Source organism: Mustela erminea, chromosome 2 (assembly GCF_009829155.1).
Source record: "Mustela erminea isolate mMusErm1 chromosome 2, mMusErm1.Pri, whole genome shotgun sequence".
In the NCBI taxonomy this organism is placed as follows: Eukaryota; Metazoa; Chordata; class Mammalia; order Carnivora; family Mustelidae; genus Mustela; species Mustela erminea.
Window position 1 is genome coordinate 137,182,168 of NC_045615.1, and position 14,327 is coordinate 137,196,494.

Sequence of the window (14,327 nt, forward strand, 5' to 3'; positions counted from 1 at the left end):
TTTTCATTTCTATAACATTATATGCTACCTAAACATAGACTTGGGACATTTTCTTTGACGATTCTAGTAGAGTTTGTTGTGAAATGATGAGTCCTTACGTTCACATGGCACTTTACAATTGGTAAGATGCTTTGTCTTGACCAGAGAAGATAACAGCTATTTTCCTATTATAGATTAAGAAATGAAGTTTGTTATTGTGGCTTACCCAAAGTCATGCTAGTGATAAGGAGCAGACCAGGATCCATAGCCTTGAGTTTTTTCACTCTTGCTTCCATATTCTTTCCATTAGACCATTTGAGCTTTTCCTTACTTGATGGTATGGGGAAATAGAGCCCTTTACCAGGTGAAGCGATGACATAATTCCATTTAATATGTATTTATTGAAGCTCTCCTATGAGATTAGGCATCGAAGGAAATGCACATCTTAATGGTGCGCCTTTCCTAATGGAGTTTACTGTTTAGCAAGGGCAACAAGGTATATACAATGAGAGACACAGTGCACGTGATGAGTGTTATAAACTGCTACCAAGTAGGTTGGAAGTCACAGAAGAGAAATAGTGGAGCAAGAGGAGAGGAAATGGCACTGAACGTAATTAAAAGCAGAAAGGCAATAGCATATGTTGCTTGAGGTCTGGGAAGTAGAGTCATCTAGATGCCCGGCATAATTAGAAACAAAGCAAAAGCAGAGAGAACTTTCAGGAGATGCTGTATGTACCCAGGTGAATGGTAAGACCTGAGCTTAGAAAAATGTGGAAATGAAAAGAAGGGTTATCCATTACAGCTATAATGGATTAGATGCCGGGAAGTAAGTAAGAAGATGGTATGAACATATTGACCTGAGAATGACCAGGAGGATTAGCAGAAAAAGTAAAAACAGGAATAAAGAGAGACTTGGCTAGATGATTTTGTTTTGAGATGCTTATGTGAATATACAGATTTTCATTATTCACTATTCATTCTGCATATCTTCATTCTCATTATTCACTGTAAAATAGGTTCCACATACGTTAATGGAATGATGGGTATGTTTAAAATATAGATATGAATTTCCTGCATTCATGGCCTGACATGCTATGCATGATTCTGCCTTTTATGAAGTTTGCGATCTCGTCCAGTTTATGGAATTAGAATCTGAAACTTGAACAGAATTCAGGGTCAGTGCTGCCTTTTATGAAGTTTGCAGTCTTAGGCAGTTCATGGAATTAGAATCTGAAACTTGAACAGAATTCAGGGTCAGTGCTGTTGGTTTAGGTACAACCCACATGGTAATAATTGAGGCCAAAAAAGTAGCAAAAAGGGTTAAGAAAGAAATTTTCAGAATACAAGGAGTTGGAGGTAAGGAAGGAGAAATGGGGGTAAATAAATTTTGAGAAGTTTAATGGTTAATGTGGAAAATATGTAATAAAAACTCAAGGAGCTATACAGGATTGAAATTATATTTCTTTGAAGGAAATGGGCTGCTTGGATTTACGTTAGGGGCCAATGGAGGAGTATTTCAATATATAAAATAAAGGAGTGGAAGAAGTTCCTGAACAAGTTCATCTCATAAAAGCTGAAATAGAACGGTTGGTCCCAAGTGGGAAAAAATCTCTCAGGATTCTGTTTATCCTGAGGCTTGTTTGAATCTAGTGTTTGGACATGCAAATTAGCTTCTGAAGGCTAGAGAGTTGGGGTTTTGAAAAATTTATCTCTACAGTGTGTTCACATTGAATTTCCTCTAAGTTTTTTGAATTTTTTTTTTTTTTTTTTTAGATTTTATTTATTTGTCAGAGAGAGAGAGGGAGAGAGAGCGAGCTCAGGCAGACAGAATGGCAGGCAGAGGCAGAGGGAGAAGCAGGCTCCCTGCTGAGCAGAGTCCGATGTGGGACTTGATCCCAGGACACTGGGATCATGACCTGAGCCGAAGGCAGCTGCTTAACCAACTGAGCCACGCAGGCGTCCCAGTTTTTTGAACTTTTAAAAAGAAAATAGTGTTTCCTGTGATGCTTCTCTTGATATTTTACATGACTCGAGACTGTCATACTCGTATTTACTATTATGTGTTTAATAAAGACTACCTCGCATTTATTATAGTAAAGCCGTGAGCTGGATGTCTACTGGAGGTACAGGTTGTTCGGATATGTTAGGTTTAGCTAGTTCTCTGCTCTGTAGCATCGAAAATCGACGAATGGAAATGTAGGAAAATACCCTAAGATATTTCTGCCCCTTTTGCTTTAGGCTTTGATGTGTACGGTGTAAGAGAATGGTCGAATTTCATTTTTCTACATATAGCTGTCCAGTTTTCCCAGCACCATTTATTGAAGAGACTGATGTGATTCGTTAACACTTCTCGTCTGTGTTTGGATTGCAGGGCTGCCAACTTATATTTCCTGTTTCTAGCTGTCTTGAACTGGGTGCCTTTGGTAGAGGCCTTCCAAAAGGAAATCACGATGCTGCCTCTGGTGGTGGTCCTGACCATTATTGCAATTAAAGATGGTTTGGAAGATTACCGAAAATACAAAATTGACAAACAGATCAACAATTTAGTAACTAAAGTTTACAGTAGGTAAGTGTACCGGGAGCTGGGCTGGGGCGTACACATGTGTGCTTTAGAAACATGCAGAAGGCTGCTTTCTTCCCCTTCCATGCGATCAGGATCCTTTTGGGGGACGGTGATGGTGGTGATGTTTACAACTAGTATTTATTAAGGATCTGCAGTGAATTTAATTCAGGGGTCCTAGTAGAACCAAAATGTACAGAGGGTCCTGATTAATGATGGTCTGATTTAGGATTCTTGGACTTTACGGTGTTTCAAAGGCAGTATGCATTCAATGGAAACCTTACTTCAGAATTTGATTTTGACCTTTTCCTGGGCTAGCTGTGTGGTAAGATATTCTCATGATGCTGGGTGGCAGCAGGGAACCTCATTCTAAGTCAGCCCGGTGATCACGAGGGTAAACAATGAATCATTTTGTACCCATAGAACCACTCTGGCTTTTTTTTTTTTTTTTCGATTTCAGTATAGTAGTCAATAAATTAATGAGATAGTCAACACTTTATGATAAAAACAGGCTTTGTGTTGGATGATTTTACCCAACTGTAGGCTTCTGTAAGCATTCTGAGCATGTTTAAGGTGGGGGGGCTAAGCTATGATGTTCGCTAGGTTAGGTGTATTACGTGTGTGTTCCACGTGTGTTTTCAACTTGCAATGAGATTATTGGGATGTAACCCTTTTTATAAGTCAAGAAAGATCTCTGTTAGCCATTGTCAGTCCAGGAGCTGATAAAGCAAATGCATCTGTAATTTACATATAAGTGGATCTGAAAGAATTAAACTTCATAAGAAGGAAAGCAAGCAGGTACTACTTTTTAATCCTGGATGTTAAAGTTTGGGATTAAGAAGAGGATGGAGTATGAAAAATATAAATGGATATGTCAAACAAGATAGAAAAGAAGAAAAGCATAAGATCTATCCATGGTGGAAAAGGATACTGAAAAATGGGGAAGAGTGTTCTTTTTTGTACACAAAATTAGAAGCTTATAATAAAACCCTTCCCACAGCAGCAGCAGAAAACATTCATAATAGGAGGTCTTTCCTGAAGCATATTTGCTTATCACGGAGACTTGTATCTCCAGTATTTATTAAACAGAAAGACTGTGTAGGTAAGAATAGTCTATAAAGGTGAGTTTTGAACTGTGTCATATATTTACAAGTTATACATATGACACTAGTATTCAGAGACTACTATCACACTGCCATATTCTTCCTCTAAATTCTGTGCGCATTGTGTGTATTTTACAAAGTTTAGATTGTACTCCATATATTTTTATTCTGATTGTTTTAGCCTAATATTGCACCACAAACATTTCCCATGTCTTTATGGAAATGAAATTTTCACTTTTCATACTTTTATGAAAAACGAATTACGAAGTTCGTCATTTTTTTTTTTCCAAGATTTTATTTATTTATATGATGGGGAGAGACACAGTGAGAGAGGGAACACAAGGAGGTGGGGGTGGGAGAGGGCAAAGCAGGCTTCCCACTGAGCAGGAAGCCCAGTTCGGGGCTCGATCCTTGGACCCCAGGATCATGACCTGAACCGAAAGCCAACGGTTAATGACTGAGCCACCTAGGAATCCCCAAAGTTTGTGATATTAATTGGTGTCCCCTTTCATGAGAAATGTATCTGCTTTTTTGAAAGTCATCATTAGGACAGTTGTGTGAAATTCTGAATCTAAGATGTTATTTGCTTTACAAACAAGTTTATGATGTCACCCCCCGCCCCCCATATTGGGGGTAGGCAGGCTTGTGCAGTGTTCTGAGGATACTGAGTGTACTGACTTGGTCTGAGCAGGCAAGCAGCTATAGGAGCAGTGATGAGAAATGAAGAGAGAAGGAGTTTGAGGCCTCCTGTGGAGGGACTTCCAACACCAGGCCATTCCTTGAACAGTGTATTAATCAGCGTTGTCCAGAGAAATAGAACCAACAGGAATGAGATTTATAATCAGGAATCAGCTCACGTGATAATGGAGGCTAAGAAGCCCCAGTGTCCGCAAGCTGACGTCTCGGGAAGGCCAGCAGTGTGGTGTGAAGGCCCGAGAGCCGCAGAGCTGATGGTCTAGATTCCAGTCCCGGTCTGAAGGCCGGAGAGCCGGGGATGCCGAGGTGAGATGAGTGTCCCAGCTCAAGCATCAGGAAGGCAGAGAGTAAATTCAACTTTTCTCTGCCTTTTTGTTCTCAAGGGATTGGATGATACCCACCCACACCGAGGAAGGCCCTGTGCTTTTCTCAGTTCAATTTGAGGCTAATTTCTCCCAGAAACTCTCTCCCAGACATACCCAGAAGTAATGTTTAACCAGTGTGTCTGGGCATCCCTAGTCGAGTGGACCCTTAAAATTAACCATCACAGATATTTTCCTTTAGTGGTAGAGAATCCGCAGTGTCTCCCTGATCCGACAGAAACCCCCCAATGTGGGGTGTGGTGTGGGCGATGAAAGAACTCACCTGAGGCAGAACACAGGAGACAGCAGCTTATTCAGTACACCACAGGGAGCTGCGGGCTGGATGGGGGGGAGGGGGGACACTGTCTGCCACGAGGCAGTGGGTGGGGGTTGTTTTTAAAGGGGGAAGGTGAGGAGGTCTGGGGACATATGGAATTTCTCCCTTTTTTGGTAATTGGGCCTGGTTTTAAGTAGCTCATTGTTCAGTTAAGGCTTATGGATATTTTCAGGGGGGTCCCTGTTGGGCCTGCCTATATTCAGCCTGGGGGTTACCGTGGGCCCTTTTGCTGGGGTCAAGTTTCCCTATCGCTCAAGCCTGTTCCTTAAAAGCAGCCCTCTACAGAATCCATCTTTTTTTTTTTAACTTTTTATTTAAATTCAGTTAGTTAATACACAGTGTAATACTAATTTCCCTTGTGCAGTAGTGATTTAACACTTCGTGCATCACCCAGTGCTCATCACAAGTGCCCTCCTTAATTCCTAACACCGATTTCTCCCATCCCCTACCCACCTCCCTTCTGGTAACCATCAGTTTGTTCTCTGTAGTTAAGAGTCTGTTTCTTGGTTTGGTTGTGTGTCTGTCTCTCTCTCTCTCCGCACCCTCTCCCCTACCCTTTGCTCCTTTCCATCTTTTGAGCAGAGAAGGAATGTGGTGAAAGCTGTGCTTTAAGAATATTGGTTTGCTCGAGTCTTGGGAGTAGCCTCTACAAATGGGCTAGATATACCTCTCTTAATCAGTCCAGGGCATTACTGGGGGTAGGTGCAAGGGACAGGAAGGGGTTCGTAGAAGAGATGCTGTGAAGAAGAACCCAATTAAATTTGGTGAACTTTCTTGACTTTTGAGCCTTAGAGAATGAAAGTACCACTGATAGAAATAGGGAGCATTAAATTCACCTCAGGCAGGATGAATTGGAAATGAGAGCGAGACAGGCATCCAGTGGAAATGCCTCACAGGCAAATAGGAACACGCTACAGGAGTTCTAGTTGGATGGAAAGGCTATAGTAAGAAATTCTGAAGTCATCAGTCTGGTTAGAGAGATTTTGAAGTGAGGAGTTTGACTTAAATCCCCAAGGGAGAGAGTGGGAAGAGCTAGAAGTCAGAGCTTTGAACCCAGAGGATGGCGAACACCTCCTTCAGCCTGAGTTGACTTGACAGGTTCCCTTAGACAGATGCTGCCCCTCTTTCTTCTGACATCTCAAGAGTATTTGATACATTTCTTGGATCGACTTTAGTGTTCTTGTGTAAACTCTACGTTCTTAAGATTGTAATTCTAAATTGGTCAGACTAGAGATTTTCTTCTATTCTAGTTACCAAGTCTGAACAAAAGACATTTAGGTTCAAAAGTCTAGTTTTCTAATAACAAGTATATCTTGGGTGCCTAGGTGGCTCAGTGGGTTAGGACCTCTGCCTTTGCCTCAGGTCATGATCCCGGGGTCCTGGGATCGAGCCCCACATTGGGTTCTCTGCTCAGCGGGGAGTCTGCTTCCCTTCCTCTCTCTATGTCTGTGTCTCTGCCTATTTGAGATCTCTGTCAAATAAATGAATAAAATATTTTTTTTAAAAAGTATATCTTGAACAAATTTAAGGCTCTTTTGACTGACTAAGAGTTCTACTAGATGATGGAATTTTTGTTTTATTTACTTTAGGGAGAAAAGTAACTCAGAGTCTTATCCTGATAGTAGAATTGTCTTCCATTTTATGTGAGCCACAGAGAAAATGGTTGGGGCATGCTGCTCTCTGTAAAGAGAAACTTAAGCTGAAACCTGAAGAATTCTGAATTCTGTTCATTACCAGAATTCTTCAGTGACTTTGTCAATATCCATTTTAAAGATCTAGAAACAAAACTAACTTTTTTTTCTCCTTTATAAGATGATGGGACTCAGACAAGGAAAAATTGGGTCTATTTCATTTTCTGATACTCATGTCTGATCTAAAGCTAACCAGAAAAACTGATGTATTATGTGGAAAACTAAAAATAATAGGAAAAGCTCATGGTTTTCATTTTAAAGTCATGAGCATTTTACTAAATGCTCATTTTACTGCTATGCATCATTTGATGACATTTCTGTCTTCCTCATATGCCAGAGATAGAGAGGTGTGATTGATACAGTCTTACCCACCCCTCAAAATAGCTTAGGAAATAGTATTTTTAAATGATTATATGATGAACAAAGTTCAGATTTTGACCAATTTGAAAATTACCCAGCAATACCAAATTGAGCCAATGGGAAGAATGCTTCTTATAAGTATTTTTAAATACAGGTTCTTGTCTATAAATGATTATTGACCTTTAGTGCTAGTTTAAAGTTGGTCATTGTGTTTGTTTGCTTTTCTAAGTTCTAAATAAGTTCTAATCCTGATTTTCTCAGTCAATAGCGATATTTAGCCTTCGGCAAATTTCATAAACCCCACTTCCCTTCATTATGAATATAATAGTAATAAAACAGTAAGCGATAGAATCTAGCCCTTTCTAAGTGCTAAGTGAAAGTTTAGTAGTAACTGTTAGCTGGAGTTTGCCACATTATCAAGTTATTTAATCAATATTTGAGAACTCTTTAGGATACTGCATGATATTTTAAAGATTAAAATTGCATAGTGGGAGACCCGGCATCATTTTTTTCTCAGGTGTCCTTTTGGACATAGTCCAGATCTATTTTAGATGATTAGCATATAAACTTACAGATAAGATGCAACATTCTGTTCAATTGTTTAAGGTCTCTCCCAAAATACCACTTCATAATTGCATTTCATAATAGAATCTCATAACTCTTTGTCCTTTTATCTGTTAGTCTATGTAATTTGCTTTTGTTTGGTATTGCAGAATAAATAATACCTTTCTCCAAGAACAAGAATTTGTTCTTGGAACAAATTACAAGGATAAAAGGAAGTAAAGGTAGGTTATAAAATCATGCCTTGTTGATTTAAATATACTAACTTAAATTCCTGTGAAATACAAAGCCATCACTTTAGAGAACAAATTATTCCTCAACAAAATTAAGGTGAAAGTATGAAGCCATTAAATTGTGCAAGCTTTTGGAAGAAGCATATTAACATTTCTGTGCAGATAATTTGATTCTTATTTGTAATATGTGGTCTTTCACACGGTGCTTGTCTTTGGGCAAATATCTTGGGAAATAACAAACACTAATATAGGAATTAAACATTTAAACTTTATTATACCTCAATTAAGTTGGAATGAGCTATTATGGAAAACCTAACTTTCTCAATATTGCTTTTCAAATGACAGTCATTTATAAAGTTTTAAGTTCTGTTGCAAGGATAATAGAAGTGTGTTGAAAAGACTATTAATCACTTAACAAATTTGAGTGCCTTACTGTGTTGTAGGCACTGAGAGCTTGAGATTTAAAGGAAAAATGGATTAAAAAAAATAGATACAGTGCCTTCCGTCCAGGACCCTACCTTATTTTTTGATCTTTAAAAATCACTGTCTTGATTTTAGGAGTTTCAAAATACTGGTGAATGTTAACCCTTTAGGGTTATCTCATAAATTCATGAATCTCATAAATTTATAAAATTTCATGCTTCTTAAGACTAAATATCAGTGGCCTTCTAAGGTAATCAGCCTTTTGTGTGATGTTTTCGAAAGTGATGGTTCTTCAAATTCGCTTTCTAATATACAACTAAAACATTTTTTATTTGGTGGTCAGTACTAAGTGACTATAGCTGAAGTCAAGTCTACTTCTTGAGAGATGGGCTCTGGAGCCACCAGCTTTGTTTTAAATCCCAGGACTGCTTAGAAGCTTGACCTTGAGCAAGTTACTTAACTTGCCAAAACCAGTTTTTCTCATCTGTAAAGGCAAGGGGGGTCAGGGATCATAGTTCATTATAGAACCAACCACATAACATTGATACAAAAATTAAATCAGCTGGTGAATATCAAGCATCTGATAAGTCTTTGCTGTTATATGCAATGATTATTCATTATTTTCTCATTATAATTTTTTTAGCATTTTATGGGAAAATGCTAAAAAAAATCAAAGAGAAAAATTTGTTCATAATTCTACTCTTTCTCTCTTTAAGTTTGTTAAAGCAAGAAGTAGAAGTTTACATTCTCCACCCTTCCTTCTTACCCCTCCTCTACCTCCCACCTCCCACTCCAGTGGAATCACGGTTAATAGTCCAGCGTGCCCTTCTGTATGTTTCCCAAGGCTTAGGCAGCAGAGCTGTGTGATCTTGAACTCTTAAAGAAGTGAAATGGGTCTGGAAGTTTGCCTGAAGGAGGGATTGTGAGAGCCACGTTCTGTCCAATGAGAGTAGTTCCGAAGCACAATCAAGCAGATGCAAGAAATTCTAGCTGAACATTCAGGCTGTGGGAGAAGAAGGTCTGCTTACTAGTTTTAATTCTTTATTGGACAAGGAAGTATAGTCTCATTTTGAGTCTACCACAAGAGAAATCTTCAGAGCTAGTTAAATGTGGCAGTGAGCATTGTCACTGGCTGGCAGTTGCTTTCACACACGTGCTCTCTCTTGCCCTGTGTCTTTGTGCCCTGACTGCTACACTGCCCCACGTTTCTTCACCTGAGTCATTCTCGGTCATCCTTCAAAACTCACCTCCTCACCACCTAAACACCCCAACTCTTGGCTCTTGTACTAAACTGGGCATCCGTAGCTCTCTTTTATGAAAGTACTTTTTGTGTGTCTTTCTCTAATTTCAATCATAACTTATATAGGGTGGGGACGGTATATTAGCCATTTGTGTCTTCTTAGCACCTAACATAGTAACTGGCATAAATTAAGGTCTGTAATGTTTATTGACCTGGAGTAGCTAGCTGTTGAGCAAATTAGGTAGTTTTTTGAAATCCTGGTGTAGACTCCAAATAGGGAAAAATGAAATTAATTATGAAATTGACGTCATTTAAATTTGGTTCCAATGTAGAATAAATAAACTTGTCCTTGAGAGGAATTGTACTTCTTATGTTTGAAAGAAAAATAAAATTCCTAACCCTAAGAGTCAAGTCTGGCTTCTCCTACTATCTTTACAAATTCTTGGCAAATTTTCCGTGTAGCTTTCCTCATAGAAAAAGTAGAGGCCATGAAGCATGAATTATGTTACTCTGCATCGTTCACATTTTCACCTTTCAACTTTCTTCTGACCTCAGAGGAAGAGGCAACTACTCCCTTTATTGCAATAGGAGTCCTTTCCTCTCTTGCTAATCTCATTTCTTATTTCGTCATAGCCTCCACCAGCATCCCCCACTCAGTGCTCTGTCTTCTACCTTGCCTGTTCCATGGACTCCTTCCCTACAGCTCATGTTCATGTCCAGTTAATCTCATCCTTTATCCTTGTCTTACCTTTCATTGCAGTGACTACCTTTACCCTTACTTCCTTTCATAGAGAAACATGAAATATTCTACTTCTTAAATATTTAACTTCTATTCACTCTCTGATTCATGGAGGTCTCACTTCCTTTTTCACACTTCCAGCAACAGTTTCACTCTATCAGCCTTTTACATAGTCAACAGACATCCCAAGCACTGAATGCCATAGGCTTGGCCCCTTTACAACTTCACTATGATTACTCCCTATTTAAAGTTTCTTTCTCCCTAGACTTCTCTGGTATTACTTTCTCTTGGGTGCTCTTCCACTCCTTTATTACCTTAAAGTCTCCTTCTGTAAGGAATCTCATGTCCTTACCTGGTGTCACCTGCCCACATTTCTGTCTGGACCCATGAGCATAAGATCAGAACCCTCAAATTCCTGCACATCCTTGGTTTCCCATCTTGCTTCAGATAAAAGCTTTCCAATCTCTGTTTATTATCTGCCTTCTCACGCATCAGTTGCTTCGAAAGTTTGAGATGTAGTGAAAGGCACCATTCGTCATCCCATCGTATAAGTTAGAAACTGTAGAGTCATGCTTGATAACACCTTTGCATGTAGTCCAGTCATAAAATGTGGTGTAGTAAGTCCTAAAACATATAGTAAGTCAAAAAATCCAAATATGTCTTGAATTACTCTTCTGTTTATCCCTGCTGCTACCTCCTCAATTCTGACCATCCTCCTCCTCCTCCTGAATTATTTAAATAATTTTACATTGTTTTTGGCCATTCCTACATCAAACTAGCTGGACACCCAAAGTCCACTCATTATTCTGTTACAGGAGTTAGTAAATAGAAGTAGTATCACATCCTTCTTCTTCAGCTGAACCTTGTGACTCCCCATTTTCTATGGAATGAAATCACTACTCATAGAACTGAATCACTACTCATTAGAACTGAACCTTTGAAATATGACCCATACTTGTGTTTTTGGATGTTCTCTCTTACTTTCTTCCATGAAGAGTGAACGGGTCTGTACAAACTCTAGAAAAAAGAATGATAAGGACAAAATCATTGATTTTACCTTTCTCCGTGAACTAACCAACTCTTTAAGTAATCAAGGATTTCCTTTAGTTGGATTCAATCTGGTGCATTAGATATTTGGGGAAAATAAGCCCTGAAAATGTATTTCTTCAGTAGCCCCTGAAGCTAGATATTTCTTGAGATAACTGATACAATTCTATAGAGCAGAAAGTATACAAGTGTTGGCCTAAGGTGGCATTTCTATTTATTCTGATGCATAATTTAGAATATAGCTATCTCCCAGGCATCTTTGACAATGAGTTTGAATATTTAGCTCCACAAATATAATTGGAACTAAATCTTTACTTTTGAAATAAGTGTACTTTTGTCACAAATACCAATTCTTTATGGTTATTTGGTAGGCAGTAGGGGAATGGTATTGGTTGGTGACATTGTATATGAAATGCTCTTTAACTCCTCTAGAGGATATTCTGTGATACAGATTTCCTTGTTCTACTCTAAGGAAATGCTTTCTGAAGCACAGTTCAGGCAGGTTAGTATGAAAAGGCATGAGAAGTATGGCAAAAACTTTAACATAGAACAGGGTATTTAAAGCAAGACAACCTCGAATGATGTATCTTTCCTTTAAAATTGAATATATATGGGGGCAAACTACGCTTTTGAAAAGGGTTAATGTTTTCCATCCTTCTTTCTAGCGACCAACTGTGGCAGACTCAGGACTGTTTTACCAGTAGTTCTATTAAGTGATAATTAGAGGTGTTCACGGTAGTATAATGATTTTTAAAATGTCGAATATTTTATTCATTTTGTTTTTATTTTACTTCTTTGGTGTTTTGTTTAATTCCTTCTACCAGACAGACAGGAAGCGCTCTGAAAGTAGATGTTTCTCGTGCATTTCCGGATCCTTGATACCTGCAACAAGAGTGAGCGCCCAGAGATTGAGATATATGTGAATTAACCCAGCAGATGTTCATTTTATTCCAGTTACACTCAAACGGCATAATAATTCAAAATCTCCTGGGACAGAAGAGCTGAGAAATAGGTTTCATTAGCTCAATAACTAAATTTTCAGGTGAAGCAAATTCTGGAATTTAGGTTTTCTCTGCCTTCCCTTTTAACATTTAGTTAATTCTTTAACCATGCTTTAAATTACACACACAACTTAAAAAATAAGATTACATATGTTTCTGTCTTCATATCCTCTTTACGCTTTTGTTTCCCCCGATGTCAGGAAAGAGAAAAAATATGTCGACCAATGCTGGAAAGATGTTGCTGTTGGAGACTTTATTCGCCTTTCCTGTAATGAGGTTATTCCTGCAGACATGGTCTTACTTTTTTCTACCGATCCAGATGGAATCTGTCACATTGAGACTTCTGGGCTTGATGGAGAGAGCAATTTAAAACAGAGGCAGGTGGTTCGGGGATATGCAGAGCAGGTAAATAATGTGTTCTCAGCTGGTGACTTATTAACATTTTTCTTTTCAGAAGATTTTCACAGGTACATATAAGGAAAATTTTAAATTCATGTTTACAATTACAAAATAGAATCCCAGAGGACTTAATCCATTTCCAGCTATCTGTGGAAGTGTTTTATAGATAATAGAATAGAATGACTTTGAAGTTCACATTTTTTAGTCTGGCAATCCTATATTTTTTGGAACTAAATTAAAGGAAACGGAATTATTTTGCCATTTGGAGAATTATTTTGCAGTGGAAATAATCACCTTCTGTTCCTAAAATCTGTAATTGCAACTATACCTGGACCTTTTGAGATTCATGTAGCTTCTCGTGCCACAGAGCTTCTAGACCTTTCTAAATCCTGCTGTGATGAGGGAAACAAGAATTTGAAAGTTATGTTAACATGAGTTTGAATGAATTCCTGCTCTGCTGTTTAATTACTTTGTGACCTTGGGCAAATCACTTATTCAATTTATCAGCTTATCTTAAAATAGAAATAATGTGTCTGCCTCATAGCTTTGCTGTGAGAGGTAAATGAAGTAATATACCTAAAAATGTCATGCGTGGATACTGCTTACATGCCAGTTTCCTTTTGCTTTCTCTGGAAACACTTGAGATGAAGTATTATTTTAAAATTTAATGATCTTTTTAAAACTCAACTGTTAAGTCAGGTTTCCTTCGTCTAGTAAACTAACAAGTGTTTTAGCTGCATAAAAGCCCTGATCTTCAGTAAATTTCATACTCTGATGGAACAGTGGGCCATGTCTCTGTGTCTGGATTTAATTTAGATCCTGTGATTGATATGCCTCTCAGCTTGTCATTGTCACTTTTGTGAGCATTTATGTAACTAAAAGATTGGTAAAAATCTTACACAATTTGAGGTTCTCAAATTGTGTAAGTACCAGCTTTGAGGGTGACATCTGTTGATTAATCATCACTCTTTGGGTTCAGTTAGAGTCAGCTGGGTTCAGTTCAGGGTCAGTGCTCTGGAATCCCATGACCGGTTTGCAGTCCTGTTTCTAAACACTGCCTTGTGTGGAAACCTATAGCAAATTATTGTTCTTCTTTGTGCCTCTCTGTCTTTATCTGTTAATTAGACCTAACTATAACACCTACCTCATGGGGGTTTAAAGAAGAAATTAATATATTTAAAGTACATAGTTGAGATTCTAGTACATCAGAAGAACTCAAAAACTGATTAACAAATCATATGATTATATAACTCAGATTTTTCATACATTTGCTGTGGTATGTTAATACATTACAAGCTATATCAGTAGTATTTCTTTTATTAGGCAAACATTTCATAGAAAAACAAGGAAATGAGATAAAGTTCCCATGGCTTATTCTTCGCGAATCCATGCCTGTGTTCTAGAAGCACACTTTGCTTATTTGCTCACTGGTTTTATCAAGCATTCTTAAATTCTCATTCAGTCCATTAGAGAATTTTGTAAGATGCTGCTGTCCAGATTATTTTTAAATTTTTGAATAAAGTATGCTGGGATTAAATATTTATGTGCTCAGAATGTTCATTTATATGCTTAATCTCAGACACTTCCTGCATGATT

The 14,327-nt window shown here is 38.2% G+C and overlaps 1 protein-coding gene across 4 annotated transcripts in view; it reads left to right on the forward strand.

Moving 5' to 3' along the window:
- The window catches only part of ATP10D (ATPase phospholipid transporting 10D (putative)), a 103,508-nt gene that overhangs the window by 27,054 nt on the left and 62,127 nt on the right, over window positions 1–14,327 (forward strand). For all 4 annotated transcript variants that reach the window (XM_032334224.1, XM_032334225.1, XM_032334226.1 and 1 more), the window contains 2 exons: window positions 2,351–2,545; window positions 12,533–12,737. In XM_032334224.1, coding sequence (XP_032190115.1) covers window positions 2,351–2,545; window positions 12,533–12,737 — 400 coding nt within the window. The remainder of the gene's footprint in view (window positions 1–2,350; window positions 2,546–12,532; window positions 12,738–14,327) is intronic.